The sequence below is a fragment of the Hemicordylus capensis genome, chromosome 2, assembly GCF_027244095.1.
Source record: "Hemicordylus capensis ecotype Gifberg chromosome 2, rHemCap1.1.pri, whole genome shotgun sequence".
NCBI lineage: Eukaryota > Metazoa > Chordata > Lepidosauria > Squamata > Cordylidae > Hemicordylus > Hemicordylus capensis.
In genome coordinates this window covers 241,443,378-241,464,410 of record NC_069658.1, presented here as the reverse complement: position 1 = coordinate 241,464,410, position 21,033 = coordinate 241,443,378, and the positions used below count along the sequence as shown (strand labels likewise).

Genomic DNA, 21,033 nt, shown 5'->3' with positions numbered 1-21,033 from the left:
CTCTTGCACCAACCGCAGCAAGGCCAGCAGCAGTGAGGACACCTCCCCTCCCCGCCCCGCCCTTGTTTTTTTAGTAAACAGAGTAGAACTCTTTTAATAAAGAATTTTAGAGTGTGAAATAACACCACAGTTTTAGCAAGAATTGAGCGAACTTTTCTTAACCAGGGAGATCAGTGGGGAGCTGTAGCTCCATTTATGTCTAAATTTGATGATGATGATGATGATGATTAGAAAATTAGCAGACATCTTTCAGTATATCTGTCAGGAAATAAAGTTTTTCACGGTTTGTCAAACACCGATTCCTTTGGAAGGAAACAGTTGCAATTTGAAATGCAACAGTATTGCTTTTTGTATTGCACCTGTTTTGAGCTTTTGAAATGCAGCTGTATTGAAATCCAATGTATTGATTTTTTTTAAAAATCAAAAAAATCAAAAAATTGATTTTTTTTAAAAATCAATATAAAGATGTCTATTTTTATATTGTTTGATTGCTAACTAAATACATTAGTATTTAGAGCCGAGGGGAAATACTCTAAATCTTCCCTCTGAAAAGGGGGAAAGGGTATTTTCCCAGCGGCTGAGACTGAGAGCACCAGGAAAAAGCGGCTCTTCTCTGGAGCGAGACAAGGAGTTCCTCCCTGACATGCGCAGTCCTGCTTCAAGTCTGGGAGCGAGTGGAGCAGCTAAGCCTTTAACCTCTTAATGGATGCCCTCCTCCACTGCCAGGGAAGCCTTTCTGTTGCTGCATATACATCCCCCTTGGCATTCTATTGAGAAGGCATCCTAGGGTTAAAGTGAGAGAGACGCAAGTCCCAGAGAGACAAAAGTGGTTGCTTCCGGCTCCCATCCTTACCTAAAGTGTCCACACACACACCCGGAGTGTCCCAGTCCCAGTCCGGGTTGTGTGGCAAATGGAAAGGAGGTAAGTAGGAAGGGGTGGGTTGGAGGACCCCCTAGCATGGAGGAGTAAAGCCGAGCCAGTGAGCGGGGAACAGAGGCAGGAGAGAGCCTCCCCTCTTTTCACCCCAGGAGGAGCGGGAGGTGCTGGTCTGTGCAGCGGATCCACCGGGGGTCCCTTCCGAAGCGTCTCTTCCTCCTCTCTGCAAAACGTGGAGGGGAGACTGGAGCGAATTTTCAGGCTGCTTTGCATCCTGCATAGCTTTGCAGTGCTCTAAGGAGAAAGAGGGTGGCTGCTTCAGGAAGGGCAAAAGTGTGTGTGTGGGGGAGCAGATCCAGCTGCTGGGGTATGTGGTCTGTGGAAGGAGAGACGCAGTGGGTGGCTCCGGGAAAGACCTTGGCTGCACTGTGTAATGTTCAGCCTGATGGGGGATCTGTGACATGCAGGAGAAGGAAGCTTCCTCCAGCTTCTAGTTGTTTGCCTCCTTTCCTACAGGGGAAAAATCTCTTGTTAGACAGCAACTAGAATTGCAGAACTCATCCAGCCCACCAAATACAGCCATTCCTGCTGCAAGGAAGAGCAACTATGACCTCATTGGAGATGGAAATGCAAGACTCCGCTGGCACAGAAACCATCACACCGGGGAGGAGTGAGGAATTCTGGGGGAAGGCTGTGGAGAAAATGCATAAGCATGAAAATATGCTCAGTTCAGATATCCAGCAGTTCCAGGACCTGGATGCTAAGGGGCCCCGGGAGGTATGCAACCTATTGCACTGTCTTTGCTGTCAGTGGCTCAAACCAGAGCGACACACAAAAACCCAGATGCTGGATCTGCTGGTCCTGGAGCAGTTCCTGACAGTTCTCCCGCTGGAAATGAAGAGCTGGGTCAGAGAATGTGAGCCAGAGACCAGTTCACAGGCGGTGGCCCTGGCAGAAGGCTTCCTCCTCAGCCAGGAAGAGGACAAGAAGCAGGAATTGCAGCAGGTGAGAGAGTTTCATCCTGGTAGGATGTGAAATTATTCCTGTTAATTAATTCAGTCCTTTATACACAAAATGGATATCCCTCCTTTCTACAAACTCTCAAGGCATCACAAAACAATTCTTAAGCACAAACAAATAGAACAAAATTAATTGTTAAGAGGAATAACTAAAACTAGTGGGCCTGGGCACAGAGCATCTGCGTCTCTAGTTGGGCCCAGCTGTCTCCCAACGCCAGCATGCCCAGCTTTCTGGCTGACTGACCGGCTGCTCCCCCGCCACCGCCCACCCCCACCCCCCGGGCCAGGCCATCCTGCCTCTGCAGGCCAGGCTAGACTGGGCCGTTGCCGCTTCCTCCATGCGGCTGAGCAATGGCCTGCTGCTGCCCTCTCACCCCGGTGGGCGGGCCAGGCCGTCCCACTGCCGCTTCCTCCCGCCTCCTCTTCCTGGCCGGCAGGGCTTCACCCACCATCCACCCACCACTTCCGCCTGGCGGGCTTTGCCCGCCAGCCCTCTGCCTCCTGGCTGCCGCCATTATTTCTCTCCACTTCAGTGCTGGATCTCTCATGCACTCTAGAGCATCTGTGTGCTAGTACTTGATTGCTCCCCTCACCCCCTGCCACAGCCCCCCCTCACCTCCGACATCTCCCCACCCTCACCTGAGCCGCACTCCTGCTTCTCCTCCTCTATCTCGTTGCTTCCATCCCCCTCAGCCCTCTTGGTCGTGGCTGCAGCATTGTGGCCGCCTCTTGGCCAAGCTTCAGCCCCAGATTCCTCCCCACCCTCACCCTCACCCTCACCCTCCTCACAGGCGCAGCAGCAGTGGTTGACCGGGCCATTCCCTGCTGCTGCCACCACCATGGCCGCTCATTCCCCTCAAGCTGCTGACAGAACATCTTCCGACCAGTAGCAGCTGCATTCCAACTCACCTTAACCAGCATAGGCTCCTCCTCCTTATCTGCATATGGAATCCCCACTGCCCAATCACCATGGTGCTTCTGCTCTCACAGGCTCCTTCTCCCTATCTGCATATGGAAACCCCACTGCCCAATCAGGTGCTTCAGCGGGGGTGTGGCTTGCCACATCCCCAGGAACCCCCCTGGTCTGTCTACAGGAATCCTCTATAATAAAGAGCTTGGTTGTAATCCCGTCCCCCTGCCCGTGTCTTTCTCGGCCGTTCTGGGCCTGCACAGAGCGCATGCCCAGAACGTCCAAGAAAGATACGGCCGCAGGGACACGGCGGCCATGTTGGCTCCCGGACCGGGAGAAGGGAGCAGGGAAAGACGGGACAGGGAAAGACGCGGGGCAGGGAAAGACGGCGGTGGCGGCGGGACTGGCCTGACCGTGGGGGGTGGGGTGGGGGACGGCGGAAAAAGGCGTTGGCAGCGGGACCGGCCCGACCAGAGAGAGAAGAAAAACGGCGGGGCCAGGATCCGGGCCGAGCGCGGGGAAGGAGGGCAGAAACGGCCGACTGTTGCTGAGGCGGCCGTATGGAGCCTGGCGAGAAGAGTCCAAAAGATGACTGAGGTTAGGATGGCTGCGGCAGCGAGTGAGGCCCATGGCGGTCGCAGCCGTGGTGGGGCGGCAGTTGGTGGTTGCGGGGCCGCCCGGCAGCGGAAGGGCAGCCCGCAGTGGGCCCCGATACCAGGGATTGAAGGTGGGAATGGAGGGAGCAGTGGCTGTCCAGCAGCCGCCCGCAGCGATGAACAAGCGGCGGCAGTGGCCATGGCAGGCCGCGTGGCGTGGCGGCTCCGCCGCGGCCAGCATAGGACCCAGTCGCCACCTCCTGCTGCTGCTTCGCCGCTGCTTAACTGTTTGCCACCCGGGAGGAGGAGCGGCGGGCCGGTAAGGGAGGGGGAAATGCAGGGGGGGAGAAAGGGCAGGGGGGAGGGGCAAGAGGGAGTAGGGCAGGGGGAGGGGCAAGGGCAAGAGGGAGTAGGGCAGGGGAGAGGGGCAAGGGCAAGAGGGAGAGGGGCAGGGGAGGGGCAAGGGCAAGAGGGAGTGGGGCAGGGGGAGGGGCAAGGGCAAGAGGGAGTGGGGCATGGGGGAAGGGGCAAGGGCAAGAGGGAGTGGGGCAGGGGGAGGGGCCAGGGCAAGAGGGAGTGGGGCAGGGGGGAGGGGCAAGAGGGAGTGGGGGAGGGGGAAAGGCAAGTGGGAGTGGGGCAGGGGAAAGGGGCAAGAGGGACTGGGACAGGAGGGTGAGAGGGAGGGGAAGGGAGAGAGAGGGGTGGGAGGGGGAGAGAGGGCAAGAGATTGGGGTGGGAGGGAGGAGAAGAGAGGCAAGAGTGTGGGGCCAGAGGTGGCGGTGGGCCCAGCCGGGTGGAGGAGAGGGGAAAAACGTAACCCAACTAGCGCCCGTTATTTTAACGGGCTAAAAAATACTAGTTAATAATAACTAGCCGACCCCGCACAGAGCATCTGTGCGCTCTTTGGGGCCGGCGGTTACCTCTTCCCCCCCACCTTCTGCCCCAGTCTCCATTTCCAGGCCCAGCCGCATCTCCTCCCCACTGCCCCCTGCCCCCCTGCCACATTTTCTTCCCCCCACTCCTGGGCCTTGCCTCCATGGCTGGACTGGGCCTGCCGCTGCCTCTGGCTGCCGCGGTGACCAATCCTCCTGGGTGTGCCTCAGCCAATCAGGCGCGTCCGCCGCCCAGCCAATCAGCTGGGTGCTGGGACGCACATTCCAAGGCACACCCAGGAGAATTAATATAATAGAAGAAGATAATAATTATATGTAGGCAAGAGTAAATTCCCCACAGTTTACCAAGAAGGACCGACAAAAGGAAATACTTTTTCACATAACACATAGCCTATGAAATTCTCTGCCACAAGATGTGATGACAGCCACCAACCTGGATGGCTTTAAGAGGTGTTTAGATAAATTCATGGGGGACAGGTCTATCAATCACTACAAGTCTGAAGGCTATAGGTCACCTCCAGCCACAGAGGCAGAATGTCTCTAACAGCAAGAGAGAGGGCATGCCCTCAGTTCATACCTGTAGGCTTCTGTGAGGGGTATCTGGTGGGCCACTGTGTGAAACAATATGTTAGACTAGATGGGCCTTGGGCCTGATCCAGCAGGGCTGTTCTTATGTTGTCTAGATTTCTCTCAGGTTCCTTGCAGGGGGATATATCTTAACGCTCCTCGCTCTACCACCAGGACACCTTTGACTGTTCCATTCCTTTTGCATCCCCCCTCCCCATCCCCTACCTGATATATAAAAAATCATTTTTGGTGTTTCAGGTTCAGGGGCAGTTAGCAGAATGGACGGCCAATGTCTCTGAGGCAGAGAAGGCTCCATCGGACACCAGACAAAAGCCATTGTCCAGGCGGAACTCTCAGGAGGGTGACGCAGATGCCGCCTTGCTGGGTGAGGATTAATGGATCACATTTGAGTTCAGGGATGGCTGAAGAAATTGGGCTGAAGGGTCAAAGGTCAAAATGCTGTCCCCACCCCATCCTGATCACCCGATGAGCGGTGCATGAGTAGGAAGGTGTTCTTTAAAAATACAGTCAAGCAGGGGCGTAGCAAGCTGGAGTGGTCCTTGTGACAAAAAGTAAAGAAGGGCCCTTGTCTCCCTGCCAAATATACATGTCTCCCCCGTATCTTTGCTGCTGAAGGCTATGCTGAAATACAAAATACTTTTCTAGCACACCGTTTCTCTCACCCTTATGCAAATTTCACACACTTCCTGTGCATGCAGACCTATGTTCACTCTCAGGTGCACGGGTGAGCTTGCCAGTTTTTTCCTCTCCACGCAGTATGTTTCAGTCCCCGCTCATGGCCCCTTTTTCTTCCACTTAGCTTTGCAAGTACTCCTCGGCCAGCTTCTGCAGATCCCGCTCTCCAATGCTGTCCTTGGCCAGCCTTGTACTCCGCAGGTTGATCTCCTTTGCTGGGCTCTGGCTCCTTCACTCTCTCCTCGTTCTCTCCACCAAGTCTCCACTTGACCTTGGAAAGATCCAACTTGTGCTGGGTGGCTGAAGAGGAGGAAGCCGCCCAGCGGTGGCACAGCACTAGCAGCAGCAGCCACATCGGCGGCTGTAATGTGCTCCTTGCAAGGAGCGGGAGGGGGAGTGGAGGCTGGGCACAACTATAGAGCAGAACAGGGCAGGCAGGGGCCCAATCCGGCTGAGCAGCTGCTTCTGCTTCTGCCCCGTTTGAAAGCTGGCTGGTGGCTGGATTGGCAAAGTGGAGAAGGGGCGCCACGGCAGCTGCTGGGCAGAATTGCTGTTCTTAGGATTCACAGTGTGCTCAGTGGCTGCGGGACACTGAAGGCTGCATATCTGCTAAGGCCAACTGTATTCCCTCCTCGGATCTAGCCTTTTTGGAGTTGGAAGGGGGAAAGACAAAGAGCCATGTGAAACTGGAAATGGAGGGAGGATTCAGTGCCAAAATAATTTCTCTCTTCTTCTTCTTCCTTCTTCTTCTTGCTGGCTGGGAGCTGGCAGTGGCTGGTGCTGCCCCAAGGAGCGGGGGGCTCCCTCCTGCCTATAACATCCCCACCTTGCCAAGGGAGACTTCAAGTGCTGCAGCTGCTTCTCGCACGGGCCCTGCAGTGCACCCCCCCAGGGACAGCCCTGCACTCAAGGGTGCCTTGGAAAAGCAGGGTCCCTCTGGGGCTGCCTGTGGTGGCGCTTCCGAAATAGTGCTACTTGGTCCTGCCACAAGCAGAGTTTATGGCCAAGGACACTCCCTGAGCCCCACCTGATTTGCCCCCCCCCATCCACAGAGTGGAAAAACAGGTGACTGTGTGGGACCCTTTATTTTACTCTCAGTCCTCTAGCACTGCACGGCCCAACAACAAGGTAGCCCCAAGAAACGGACGCAGACACCAGCTGGTTTTAGTCAATCAATGATTCATGTTTATTATAGTCATTTAAACAGCAAGCTAGCTCCTAATTCTCTCTCTCTCTCACACACACACACACACACACACACACACACACACACTCACCAGCCCCACTCCAAAGATCATCAGTCTTTGAAAGGGGTGTTGGAAGAAGCGTGGAGGCCTCACTCTGGGTGGTGATGCTTCTCAGGGGTCTTCTGGTTTCCTGCCTGACTTATAAAGAGATGTTTCCACTCCGGTTGGTACATCTGCAGTCCACTTCAATTTCCATGATCACAAGACGTACTCATCTTATCTTTTTGTTCTATTCCCAGTTCTTTCTCCTTTACAATGTCTTTGGCAGTTCTCCCTGGCTTTCACCAATTCTTCAGGCCTTTGGCATCTTTCCCAACATTGTTCGTGTTCGAAAGGGAGTGGGGCTGGGGCACACTTGATGTTGCTCACTCATGCATTCCTCCATACATACTGTTTGTAAGCACTGCCTAAGTTTCTTAATTTGTCAAGATCACATGGCTCATAGAGTTACAGAAATGAGCTATTACAAATTAGTATATTGTTTCTTATCTCTAGATTATTATAAGCTTACGATTCAGCCAAGTATTTCACTGTTACAAATTAATATATTGTTTCTTATTTCTGGATCTTTGTAAACTTGCAAGTTAGCCAAGTACTTTATGCATCACTACTATCACAAAGCTAGCATAATTCTACAACTGTATCCCCCACTCAACCATCCTTGTTTTATGATTGTCTTGTTTTTAGACCCAAGTTCTTCATACATGCTCCCTTTTAGGTCTCAATCTTTCTGCTTTGCTTCTGCCTTCTTTTTTATATCACTGTGGTTTGATATGGTTGTTTGACTAATCAATGAGGCCATTCACACAATCATAAACTGTGTTCTACACAGTTTGGGGAGCTGAGTATGCTCCCAATTTTGGGCTGTGTGGAAGCATGGTAAGAGCAAAACCTTGGTAGAAGTGATTGTGTGGAAGCAAGATAGGAGGAAAAGCTATCCAGGTTTTCCCTTACCTTGCTTTCACACAACCAAAAACTGGGAGCACACACAGCTCCCAAACACAGGTAGAACACAGTTTTTAGCCTACTTTCCAGTAGGCTTATGAGATCACTCAGCATTCCGTGTGTGTGTGTGTGTCCTATCAACTTTGCAATACCTTGACCAATATCAACCAATTTGTACCAAATCTGGTACAGTTGTAGGGACACATAGGGACAGTTCAACAGCATCATTTGTGATGATGCAATTGTGCCATCTTGAATTGGGCTGATGTATAAACCTTTGAGGCGCGTGGGTTAACTTGTGAACCACCTAACCAATTTGAACCAGAAATTTGCTACAGCTGTAGGGACACATAGGGATACCCCAATAACATCATTCATGGTGATACCATCCATCTGAGATGGCAGACAAATGAACATTTGAGGCGCAAGTGGGCCTCAAACTACCAAATTTTGGTATAAATGTTGGCACGTTTTCATGTACTATTTCATATGGTGTGTGTGTGAGTTTTGGTTTGTAATGTTGTCATCCACCCTGATTAAATAAGGCGGACACATGAACACTTGAGGTGCAAGTGGGAACCGATTTGGACCAAATTTGGTCACATGTAGGGGCCCATAGGAGCACCTCAAACGCATAGTTTGTGGTGATGTCATCCATCCCAATTCAAGATGGTGGACTCATGAACAATGGAGGTGCAATTTGGCTAGCTTGTGAACTGCCTAACCAATCTGGACCAAATTTAGTCCAGTTGCAGGGGTAGTATAAGGAAAGTAGGGGAATATCTTACAGAGCTCACACTTCATATGCAACCAGGGCAGATCCTACTTAGCTAAGGGGACAAGTCATGCTTGCTACCACAAGACTAGCTCTCTACTCCTTAGGAAAGGGAAGAAGGGCCTCATCTTCCCATGGTGGGGGCAGAGGAGGTGGTGACGGCTGCTAGCCCAGCCAGATCCCGCTCCTCCCCTTCTCAGTTTGACGCCTACCCCGCAGGATCCGAGAGTGAGGAGAAGGTGCCTGGGCAGGAGGAGGAGGATGTCGTTCCTGTTGTCCCAGGCCTTTCACAGCCACAGAAAGAGGTGGGGGGTGGCAAACCAGCAGGCCCAGTAGTGCCACCAGCACCCAAGCTGTCCAAGACCATTGGTGGCAGTGCATGGGAGCATTTTGAACACTGTCAGGTTGTCCCTACACATGCTGTCTGCATCCACTGCAAGGCACGGGTCAGCAAGTGCTGGAGGACATTGGCGATGTGGGGGCATACCAAGCAGCGTCATCCGGGCACCGTTCTTGTTCCTGCTGGCTGTGCTAGGCCACTTTTTGTCTCCTCGACTAGTGGTGGCAAGGGACGTGCTCCTGCTTCTGTTCTCAAGTGGTCTGGTCACCAAGAGGCATGTCTTATTACTACTGGGAAGATGGTCCCTTTCAGATGGTGGAGAATGCTGGCTTCCGCCGGCTGATCCATCTTCTTGCCCCCAAGTTCAAAATCTCTTCACGCATCACCTTCAGTAGGAGAGTGGTGCCCTCCCTGTACCGGGCATGCAGGAAGACTATGGCAGGGAGGCTGTGGCCATATAATCCATTATATAAGGCAGCATAGCGTAGTGGTTAGAGTGCTGGACTAGGACTGGGAAGACTCTAGTTCAGATCCCCATTCAGCCATGAAACTCACTGGGTGACTCTGGGCCAGTCATGTATTTCTCAGCCTAACCTACCTCACTGGGTTGTTGTGAGGATAAAAATAGGCATGTACACCACTCTGAACTCCTACCAGCTGTAGTGGAGTGCAGACTGCTTTCCTGTCCCTCACTACACTCTGGTGAGGGCAGGAATGAGAGAGAGAGAGAGAGAGAGGATGACATCTGGTGCTGTTGGCATGGCCAGCACATCCGCCAAGGCTCTGCTGCATGTGGAGCTGCTGGACACCAACCGTGCATCAGATGAGCTGCCAGCAGTCATCAGGCACCAGTGGAGGCTTGGTTATCCGGTTGGTCAAACCTCTGTAGGGGCTTCATGGTCACTGACAATGGTGCCCACATACTGAGGGTGGCATGCCAGGTGCAGTTTGTGTCCATACACTGTATGGCACACACTCTGGACCTGGTTGTGACGGATGTACTTGGCATCATAGGAACATAGGAAACTGCCATATACTGAGTCAGATCACTGGTCTATCTAGCTCAGTATTGTCTTCATAGACTGGCAGTGGCTGCTGCAAGGTTGCAGGCAGGAATCTCTCTCAGCCCTATCTTGGAGATGCTGCCAGGGAAGGAACTTGAAACCTTCTGCCCTTTCCAGAGCGGCTTCATCCCCTGAGGGGAATATCTTGCAGTGCTCACACATCAAGTCTCCCATTCATATGCAACCAGGGCAGACCCTGCTTAGCTGTGGGGACAAGTCATGCTTGCTACCACAAGACCAGCTCTCCTCTCCATCAAGGAGGTGAGGGTTAGGGAGCGTCAAGGTAATCCATGTGACGTGGCACAACCACCAATAATCCCTCTCTTCTACTTTTGTGTGAGGTTCCTTAAGTGAAAAAAGAGTTCCCTTTAGGCACAGATGCAGTATGAGAGTTAGAAATGCAAGGAGACAATAAGGGATGCAAAAAGAGAGTTTGAGGAGCATATAGCTAGGTCAAGCGGAATAACAAAAACTTGTTTAAATATATCAGAAGCATAAAACAAAGGAGGCAGTTGGCCCCTTAGATGATGAGGGCATGAAAGGGATTATTAAAGAGAGTAAGGAGACTGCAGAGAAGCTGAATGAATTCTTTGCATCTGTCTTCATGGGGGAGGAAACTGACCATATACCCACTCTGGAACAGAGCTTGTCAGGCTTGGAGGCTGAAGAACTGGGCCATTTGGAGATGAGAGATGTTCTAAATTGTCTTGAAAAACTAAAACTAACAAATTAGCAGGGGCCAGATGGTATCAAGAGTTCTGAAGGAATTCAAATGTGGAACTGCCAATTTCCTAGCAAAAATATGTAACTTGTCCCTACAATCAGGCTTTGCACCAGAAGATTTAAATTTTCAGAAAGGGATTCCAGTTTTCAGAAAGGGATCTAGAAGTTTTATTTATTTATTTTATGTATTTATTTTTGCATTTTTATACCGCCTTTCGTTAAAAGATAGCCCCAAGGCGGTTTACAAAAGTTAAAAACATGCAATAAAAACACAATAAAAGCATCATGCGAAAAGTATAAAAACATATAAAAACAGGCATAAAACAATACAACAAATAAAAACACCCAGAAGCAGCAGTAAAAACGATTATGTAAAAGCCTGGGTTAAAAGCCAAGTCTTTACAAGCTTTCTGAAAGCCATGATGGAGTCCGAGGAACGAATGGCCACTGGGAGAGCATTCCAGAGTCTGGGGGCAGCAACAGAGAAGGCCCTGTCCCGAGTGCACAACAGCCGGGCCTCTCTCATTGTCGGCACCCGGAGCAGGGCCCCCTCAGATGTCCTCGTCAAGCGGGCAGCAACCCTTGGGAGCAGGCGGTCCCTCAAATACCCCGGGCCCAAACCGTTTAGGGCTTTAAAGGTCAAAACCAGCACCTTGAATTGGACCCGGAAACAAACCGGTAGCCAGTGCAGCTCTTTCAAAATGGGGGTGATATGTTCCCAATGGGCAGCTCCGGATAAAACCCTCGCTGCTGCGTTTTGCACTAGCTGCAGTTTCCGGATATTCTTCAAGGGCAGCCCCACGTAGAGCGCGTTACAGTAATCCAGCCACGACGTGACTAAGGCGTGGGTAACCGTGGCCAGATCTGCCTTCTCGAGAAAGGGACACAGCTGGCGCACCAGCCGAAGCCGTGCGAAGGCACCCCTGGCCACCGCCTCCACCTGAGCTTCCAAAAGCAGAGCCGGGTCCAGTAGTACCCCCAAGCTGCGTACTTGCTCCTTCAAGGGGAGTGCAACCCCATCCAGAACCTGTAAAATCTCCTCATCCCGATTGGCTCTCCTACTGACCAACAGTACCTCCGTCTTATCCGGATTCAATTTCAGTTTGTTAGCCCACATCCAACGCATCACGGCCTCCAGCCCCCGGTTCAGGACATCCACCGCCTCCCTAGGATCAGATGACAAGGAGAGATAGAGCTGAGTGTCATCCGCATATTGCTGACAACTCAGTCCAAATCCCCGGATGACCTCTCCCAGCGGCTTCATGTAGATGTTAAACAGCATGGGGGACAAGACCGAACCCTGCGGGACCCCACAGGCCAATGGCCACGGGGCCGAGCAGTAGTCCCCCAGCACCACTTTCTGGACCCTCCCCTCAAGAAAGGTCCGGAACCACTGCAACGCAGTGCCTCCGATTCCCATACTTGAGAGGCAGCCCAGAAGGATACCATGGTCGATGGTATTGAACGCCGCCGAGAGGTCCAGCAGAACCAACAGGGACGCACTCCCCCTGTCTAGTTCCCGGCGTAGGTCATCCACTAGAGCGACCAAGGCAGTCTCAAGTTGGGGAAAGCAGCAAAGTGGCCATATTTGCAGATAACACTAAACTATTTAGGACAGTGAAATTCAAAACTGATTATGAGGCGCTCCAAAAGAATATCTCCAAACTGGATAGGTGGGCAACAAAATGGCAGATGCAGTTCAATGTAAGGAAGTGTAAAGTGAAGCACACTGGGGCAAAAAACCTCAACCTCATATATGATGGGGTCTCCCTGTCTGTAAACGCTTAGGACAATAAACTGCAGAATCCCTGTAAGTTTTATGCCTCTGTCACAAAAAGCACAATAGTTACTCCACTATGAGGTGAATCCTTCTCCCCAGGCTATTCTACATAAATCTGGAGATCTGTTTTTCTTCCCCCTTATAAGGACCTGAGATTGACAATGTTTATAAAGGGTAAATCTTCCCCTGACCAGTGTTTTCTTTCTCTCTCTCATAGGCCATGGCATAGCAGTGGTGATTTGTCCAAGCTCTTCTGTCTTGGGTAGTGGTGGAGAAAAGGCTTCTATACGACCAGATCAGGTAGGGGAGGCATCACAGAGGAGACAGGCAGGTGCCTTCCCCTGAGTCTGAAATAATTTCTTTCTTCACCTTGAATGATTCACCTTAATTATCCTGAGTTTCTTTACAAGGGGATGATTGTTTTCCCCCCCTTGAAGTCAAAAATACTTTCTTCTTTCAGAGTGCTGTGTCTTTTGAGGAGGTGTCTGTACATTTCACTAAGGAGGAGTGGGCTCTGCTGGATGCAGACCAAAGAGCCCTGCACAGAGAAGTCATGGAGGAGAACAGGCAGAATGTGGCCTCTCTGGGTAAGGCTCCCTCTTTATCTGGAAATTGCTGGTGTGTGTGTGTGTCCGTGTGTAGCTCAGTACAGAGTGTCATCTTTTGGTTAGTTCTTCTGGTGAAGCTCTCTCTTTATCCAAGTTGTGAAGGAATCCGCGTTCTAGGGGAAATGCTAATCCTGTATGAATGACTCGCATTACAAGGACTAAAAACAGCTATTAATCCATTTAGCTGAACCTTGTCCATGCTGACCGACAGCATCTCTTCCAAGTCTCATGTACCAGCCTACCAAATCCTGCTGCCAAGATCCTTCAGCTGAATGTGTTGGGGATTAAGCCTGGGACCCCCTATAAACAAATGCATCCTCTTCTGCTCTTGACATATCTCTCATATATGTTGCGCTTCTTATAAGTGGTTATGAGCAGCAATGGTGGGTTATTCCTTTTATACTGGAAACAACCCTGGGCAATAGATTTAGCTGAGAAAAAGTGATTGGAAAAGGCCACTCAGTCAACTTCTCAGCTGGGTGGGGAGCTAAAATCTAGGTTTCCATAATCCACTTCTCAGTGCCTGACCATCCTTCATTTAATGCCAATCACTGGCCACTATTTCATATGTATCAAGAGTTATCTCTTCTGAAGTCTGTTTTCTCAATTGTGATAGAAGCTATTTGAGTCTGTTGCCTGATATCAGGCTCTATTTCTCCTTGTAATTCGTGCTATCTTTCTTTTTCTCTTACAGCAGGTGATGAGTGGAAGAGCAAGAATAAGGGAGAACTTTTTAGAACATTAGTGGAAAGAGTGAAATGTAAAAAGGAAGGACAGCAGAGAAAGGAAACTGAAATAAGAAAAGAAAGGAGGAATGAATCCACTGCTCTTCATGCTGGTGACCACCATGAAACCCCAATCCAAGGAAAAATGGACAAAATAAATGAATGGAGAAAGCACCTAACATGTGAGGAAAGTTTCCATTGTAAATCAAGCCTTATTTGGAGAGAGAAGTTAGGGGAGGAGTCATTTAAGTGCTTTGATTGTGGGGAAAACTTCAGTCGGTACTCAAACCTTATTATGCATCAAAGAATTCACACAGGAGAGAAACCATTTAAATGTTTGGAGTGTGGAAAAAGCTTCAGACAGAACTCACGTCTTTCAGAACATCAAAGAGTTCACACAGGTGAGAAACCATTTAAATGTTTGGAGTGTGGGAAGAATTTCGGTCAGAGCTCATATCTTAAAGAACATCATAGAACACACACAGGAGAAAAATTGTACCAATGCTTGGAGTGTGGGAAGAGTTTCAGACATACCTCAGATCTTAGGAGACACGCAAGTATTCACATGGAGGAGAAACCATTTAAATGTTTGGAGTGTGGGAAGAGCTTCAGTCAAAACAAATATTTTATAGAACATCAAAGAATCCACACAGGCGAGAAACCATTTAAATGTTTGGAGTGTGGGAAGAGCTTCAGACAGAAGTCAGTTCTTAAAAGACATGAAAGAATTCACATAGAGGACAAGCCATTTCAGTGTTTGGAGTGTGGGAACAACTTCAGTCATAACTCACGTCTTAAAGAACATCAAAGAATTCACACAGGTGAGAAACCATTTAAATGTTTGGAGTGTGGGAAGAGTTTCAGTCAGAGCTCACATCTTACAGAACATCAAAGAATTCACACAGGTGAGAAACCATTTAAATGTTTGGAGTGTGGGAAGAGCTTCAGTAAGATGTCTGTTTTTAAAAGGCATGAAAGAATTCACATGGAGGAGAAACCATTTCAGTGTTTGGAGTGTGGGAAGAACTTCAGTCATAATTCACGTCTTAAAGAACATCAAAAAATTCACATGGAGGAGAAACCATTTAAATGTCTGGAGTGTGGGAAGAGCTTCAGTCAGAGCTCACATCTTATAGAACATCATAGAATTCACACAGGCGAGAAACCATTTCAGTGTTTCGAGTGTGGGAAGTGCTTCAGTCATAATTCACGACTTAAAGAACATCAAAGAATTCACACAGGCGAGAAACCATTTCAGTGTTTTGAGTGTGGAAAAAGCTTCAGGTCAAGTTCAGCTCTTAAGACACATGAAATAATTCACACAGATGAAAAACCATTTAAATGTTTGGAGTGTGGGAAGAGCTTCAGTCATAACTCAGGTCTTAAAAAACATCAAAGAATTCACACAGGTGAGAAACAATTTAAATGTTTGGAATGTGGAAAGAGTTTCAGTCAGAGCTCACATCTTACAGAACATCAAAGAATTCACACAGGAGTGAAACCATTTAAATGTCTCGAGTGTGGGAAGAGCTTCTGTAATAACTCAGGTCTTAAAATACATGAAAGAATTCACATGGAGGATAAACCATTTAAATGTTTTGAGTGTGGGAAGAACTTCAGCCAGAACAAATATCTTACAGAACATCAAAGAATGCACACAGGCGAGAAACCATTTAAATGTTTGGAATGTGGGAAGAGCTTCTGTAAGAATTCAGTTCTTAAAATACATGAAAGAATTCATATGGAGGAGAAACCATTTAAATGTTTGGAGTGTGGGAAGAGCTTCACTCAGAGCTCATGTCTTACAGATCATCACAGAATTCACACAGGCGAGAAACCATTTAAATGTTTGGAATGTGGGAGGAGCTTCAGAAAGAAGTCAGTTCTTAAAATACATGAAAGAATTCACACAGGCGAGAAACCATTTAAATGTTTGGAGTGTGGAAAGAGCTTCCGTTTGGGCAGAGCTCTTAGAAGACATGAAAAAATTCATAAAAATCCTCACGGGGATTTGTTCCCCATCTAAGTGTTCCAATTTCATGTGGAATGACCTCAGTCACAAGTTAGACCTTACAAAACATTGAAAAAATTCACAGTGGAGAGAAATCATTTAAACCTTTGTTGTGTGTGAAGAGTTTACCTCAGCAACCAGATCCTTCTAACCATCTCCATTCACACAGGAGAAAGGCCATTTAATTGTTTAGAGAAAGGTTCAGTCAGAGCACAAGTTTTAAGAATAATGAAATAATTCACAATAGGTGAGATAACATTTAAATGCTTGGTGTGTGGGAAGAACTCCAGAGCTCATGTTTTCCACCATATGAAACAATGCACACAGTTTTATTAGGATATTATTAGGTTATTTATTTTTGTCACTCAGTATGCAAAAATGTCCTTCCCTCCAAATAAGCCATGCAGGCTAAAAACAATATAAATGCTTTGAGTGTGGAAAGAGCTGCAGTTCAGTAACAAAAAAACCCGCTTTAAGACAAGAGTTAAGAGGCTTTCCGTTTCCCCTCATGAAAGGGAATGAAAATTACAGGTTTAGGTGCCCATCATAACTTCCATACCGTGTAAGCTATGTAGACCTTTTACAAATTGGTTTATTATGCTGGCTCCACAAATGAGGCTTCATGTACCCACACTTGGCCTTGATCTTTCAGCTGGACACTGAGCTGAGAAAGGACGTGGCACATCCAGGCAGAAATTCTAGAAGTTCTGCTTCCCCAGTCTACTCCCTTAGTTGCACTTGATGCATCTCAACGGAGAGCTGGTAAAAACTGAGCTGTAGCAACCAGAAACTGGCATGCATCTTTGTAAGAAGATGTCCACAAACAGAGGGTTTTAGAGGGTAGGGAAGCAAAGGTTGTCTTTTTAACTGTCTTTAAAAAAAAGAAAAAAAAGAATGACAAGTGATGACAGTTAGGAAGTGGGGAGTGTTGGCTAGAGAGGGACCAGTAATGAAAGAAGGAAGAGGTCAGTGTGAGAGCTCCTGTAGAAGACTGAGCAAGGGGGTTGTTCAGGGTGTTTTGTAGGAAACTTTGGGGACGTATTGAGCAGAGACTGTAGGAGACCAGTGGTGAACTGGAGCAGTACTTTGGGTTTGGAAAGTGGGTTTCAGAACAAGTTGCACTAATAAGACAATATATACCCCTGTCCTAGTCCGCTTAGCAAGCTTAAGGAGGATGTGTGACAAGGAGGTCACATATCATGCTCAGGATTGTGCTTCACAATCGCACAAAATAGCAACATTGTAATGAAGTTCATGTGGCCTCCTTAGTAGGAATTCTGTTACCATTTTAAACCAATAATAAACTTCTTCTTAGGTGTTTCACAATTTACACTTGGTTGTTTCATATGTACTGACCATTTATCCTGTTCTGCCCTCACAAGGCTACATTGCGAAGAGGAGATATTCACTAAGGGCAGAGTAACAAACCTTATCATATGGTGGCAGCACAAGATAAAGTCTAAACAAAAAAAAGGGAGGTGGTGGGAACCCTAATACTTCCAGCGAACATGCTAATTCAACCAGGGCAAAATCAAAACAAAACAAAACACATCCTTGCATTTAGGGTGGGCTTGTGCGTTGGTGTGCATATATGTTTTTGTTAGATTTATTATCTGCATTTTTTCTTGGGTTTGTTAACTTTTGTACAGTGGTTAATGAGCCATTAAGTATGAAATATTTGAAATTCCTAAAGTATTTTTGTGTTAATATATTGATCCATTAATACATGCATTGATGCATTAAGACCTGCATGTCTCTCGTACTATAACGCACATTACACTCTAAGATGCCTTTTAAGGTATAGAATTCCTACTACATAAATTACCTTATTGTTGTGGTCAAAAGATCTATCTGAATATTATAGAGTGGTACGAAGTGCATTTATTGCCTTAGGTATCATGAAAATAAAATTCTTATTTGTAAAATATTTTAATATGATTTAAGTAACTGTAATTATGTTCTTATAGACACATTCATGGAAGACAGGTCTATCAGTGGCTGTTGGATTGATGACTATAGGCTACCTCCTGGCTCAGAAGCAGGGTGCCTCTGAATACCAGTTGCAGGGCAGTAATAGCAAGAGAGAGGGCATGCCCTCACCTCTTGCCTGTGGGCTTCTCAGGGGCATCTGGTGGGCCACTGTGTGGGATGGAATGCTGGAGTAGATGGCTAACTTGGGCCTGCTCCAGTAGGGCTTTACTTAATTTCTCAAATAGGTAATGTGAATGTTAAATGAGTCACATGAAGTTGGGAAATATTGATTAACAGAATACATTAGAAATTGGAAAACATTACGATTGATTGGGAGAAAGGTATTTGAGTGGAATAAAATAAAGTATAGTTTGTAAGAAGTAAAGGACCTTACTAGAAATGACAAATTTAAGAGGCATCCCTAAAATAATGAAGAATATTGGTTTAATTTCTTTTTTAGACCACACCTTTATAGATTATTTGGAACTGGATACAGTTGTGGCTGTGGGTTTAGCAGCTTAAACTAGATAAGCCTCGAATTGTGCTTGAAACTTTTTATTAATTTAAGGATTAAATGTAAGAACATAAGAACAGCCCTTCTGGATCAGGCCCAAGGCCTATCTATTCTAGCATCCTGTTTCACAAAGTGGCCTATCAGATGCCCCTGAGAAGCCAACAAGCAAGAGCTGAGGGTCTGCTGCTGCTCCCCTGCAATTGGTATTCAGAGGCATCTTGCCTCTGAGGCTGGAGGTGGCTTATAGTCACCAGATTAGTAGCCATTGACAGACCTGTCCTCCATGAATTTGTCTAAGCCCCTTTTTAAAGCCACCCAAGCTAGTGGCCATCATCCCATCTTGTGGAAAAGATCTCCACAGATGTGCTGTGTGAAAAAGTACTTCATTTTGTTGGTCCTAAATTTCCTGGCCTTCAGTTTCATGGAATGATCCCTCATTCTAGTGTTGTGATAGGGAGAAAAAATTCTTTCTTTCCAGTCTCTCTACTCCAGGTGTAATTTTATACACCTCTGCAATGGTATAGAGATTTTATATTCGGCAAATAAACACCGCCTAGAGATTTTATATTAGGCGGTATCTCAAACAAACAAACAAACAAACAAAACAAACAAACAAACTCCCCATAGTCACCTCTTTTCCAAACCAAAAAGCCCCAGAAATTTGGCCACTTTGCTGATTTCTTAGTCAAAAATGTTTTGAAAGTCCAAGTATACTATGCCAACTGGATCACCTTCATCCACATGCCTGTGGACACTCAAAGAACTCTGAAAGCTTAGTGAGGCAAGGTTTGCCTGTGCAGAAGCCATGCTGGTTCTCCTTCAGCAAGGCTTGAATATATATATATTTTTAATACTACTTTAATCTTTAAACTAATAAAAAGTGGTCAGGAATTATGTGAATCCAACATCTGCAGGAGAGCCAAAGTTGTGCAGTCCAGTACTAGATGTTCCTCTTAACACAACAACGCATTTCCCAAAAGACACACTACAAAGAAACCCCAGCAAAATTATGAGTCAAATGAGAAGTATCTGCCAGACTGCTGAAGTCACATGTCAAACTTGAAAACTCATATAGGTAAGCCATTTCTAACCTTTCCGTACCTCAAAGTGAGCATAATAATTAACTTTATTTGTTCACTGCCCCATAACAAATTGTTCTCTGGGCAGCACACAACAGAGCATTAAAACATACAATAAAAATACATAACACATTAAATCATAACAGGCAAAAGAAAACAAAATACAAGATAAAATACAAAGCAGCTTAAAAACTCATTTTAAACTTAGTTAAAATCAGATCAAATCTGATCTGGCAGACCCAGCATCTTTGGCTGAAGAACCGAGCAGCTGTAGGTCATCCTCGGACCCTCTTCTCCTATACTGTCAAATTTTAAAAGCAACCAATTTAAAAATTTTTCTAGTAGACTTATGAGATCACCCAGCATTCCGTGTGTGTGTGTCCCCATCAACTTAGCAATGCCTGGACCAATATGAAACAATTTGTTTACAGTTGTAGCGACACATAGGCACATCTCAATGACACAATTTATGATGATGTCATCCACCCTGTTTTAAGATAGCGGATGCGTAAACATTTGAGGTACAAGAGGGCTAACTTGGGCTAACTTGCACTTGCATGCAGCTTCCTATGTTCCTATGAAATGTTTGGTCTGGACTCCGGAGTGCACTGTGTGGCGGTGGGTGAACCTCTCCGTCCTTCCCCCACATTCTCAGGGTAGAACCTGGAAGAACTAGGTGACAGGCCGAAATTCAACCGGCAAAGTCCATCATTGTACCTTCATGGTGGTGTCAGCTGCCTCCACCTGTTGAATTTTTTTGCTTTCGGACACATGCTTTCCACGAGGGTGGTGGAAAGAAAAAAGGTGGCTACCGAGCTCCCACAAAAACTGCTCAGGTATGGATGCCCAGGCAGCCTGCAACGCTCCGTGCAGCCCTCCTTCCAGTAGTTCACTGAAGCTCGGTAAGCGGAAAAGCCTTTCTGTTTACCGATGCAGCTGCACATACTACCCATCCTTTGGCATTCTACCGAGAAGCCATCCTCGAGTTAAAATGAGAGAGACACAAGTCCTAGAGAGGCAAAAGTGCGGGCAAGCGCTTGGGACAGCTGCTTCCGGCCCCCACCCTCACCCCCGAGTGATCTTTTGGTTTGGTCGCGAGTCCCCCGGTCCCGGACTCCCGGTTGTGTGGCGATTCCGAATGAAAAAGAGGCAAGTGGGAGTAGGTGGGCTGGAGGACCCCCTAGCAGGGAAGAGTGAAGCCGAGTGGGGCGGGGGGGGGGAGTGGGGGAAAGCAGAGGCAGAAGAGAGCCTCCCCTTTCCCCACCTCTCAGCCCAGGGGGAGCTGGAGGTGCTGCTGGATCCAGCCGGGGTCCCTTCCAAAGCGTCTATTCCTCCCCTCTGCAAAACATGGAGGGGAGATCGGAGAGATTTTTCAGGCTACTTTGCAACCCCCTCTGTCTCCCCCCGCCCCGCTGCGCCATTCTGTGCCTTCCTCTCCCCTTACTTTCCCAGCACCCCACACCGATGGCAGGTGGGGGGAGGTGAACTGAACCTCCCCCCGCTGCAAGTCTGTGCCTTCCACATATTCTTTAAATGCACGTGCATACCATGTGCTAAGCTCAGGGTGATGTGGGATGGGGCCCCTCTCTCTCTTGCTGGTACACTGGTACCAAATACATCATACCAAAGCAAGTTGGTAAATCTCAGTTCTGGGCGATGTTCCCCAGCCTCCGAGTGCATGGCATGCTCCCTC

The 21,033-nt window shown here is 47.9% G+C and overlaps 1 protein-coding gene across 1 annotated transcript; it reads left to right on the top strand.

Moving 5' to 3' along the window:
* Positions 1-507: 507 nt before the first annotated feature.
* LOC128347443 (zinc finger protein 420-like) lies at positions 508-17,701 on the top strand. The gene is made up of 6 exons (XM_053302124.1): positions 508-922; positions 1,394-1,882; positions 5,121-5,247; positions 12,650-12,732; positions 12,893-13,019; positions 13,735-17,701. Exons 2-6 carry the CDS (start codon positions 1,484-1,486, stop codon positions 15,789-15,791), a joined length of 2,793 nt encoding a protein of 930 aa, XP_053158099.1. The 5' UTR covers positions 508-922; positions 1,394-1,483; the 3' UTR covers positions 15,792-17,701.
* Positions 17,702-21,033: the final 3,332 nt, after the last annotated feature.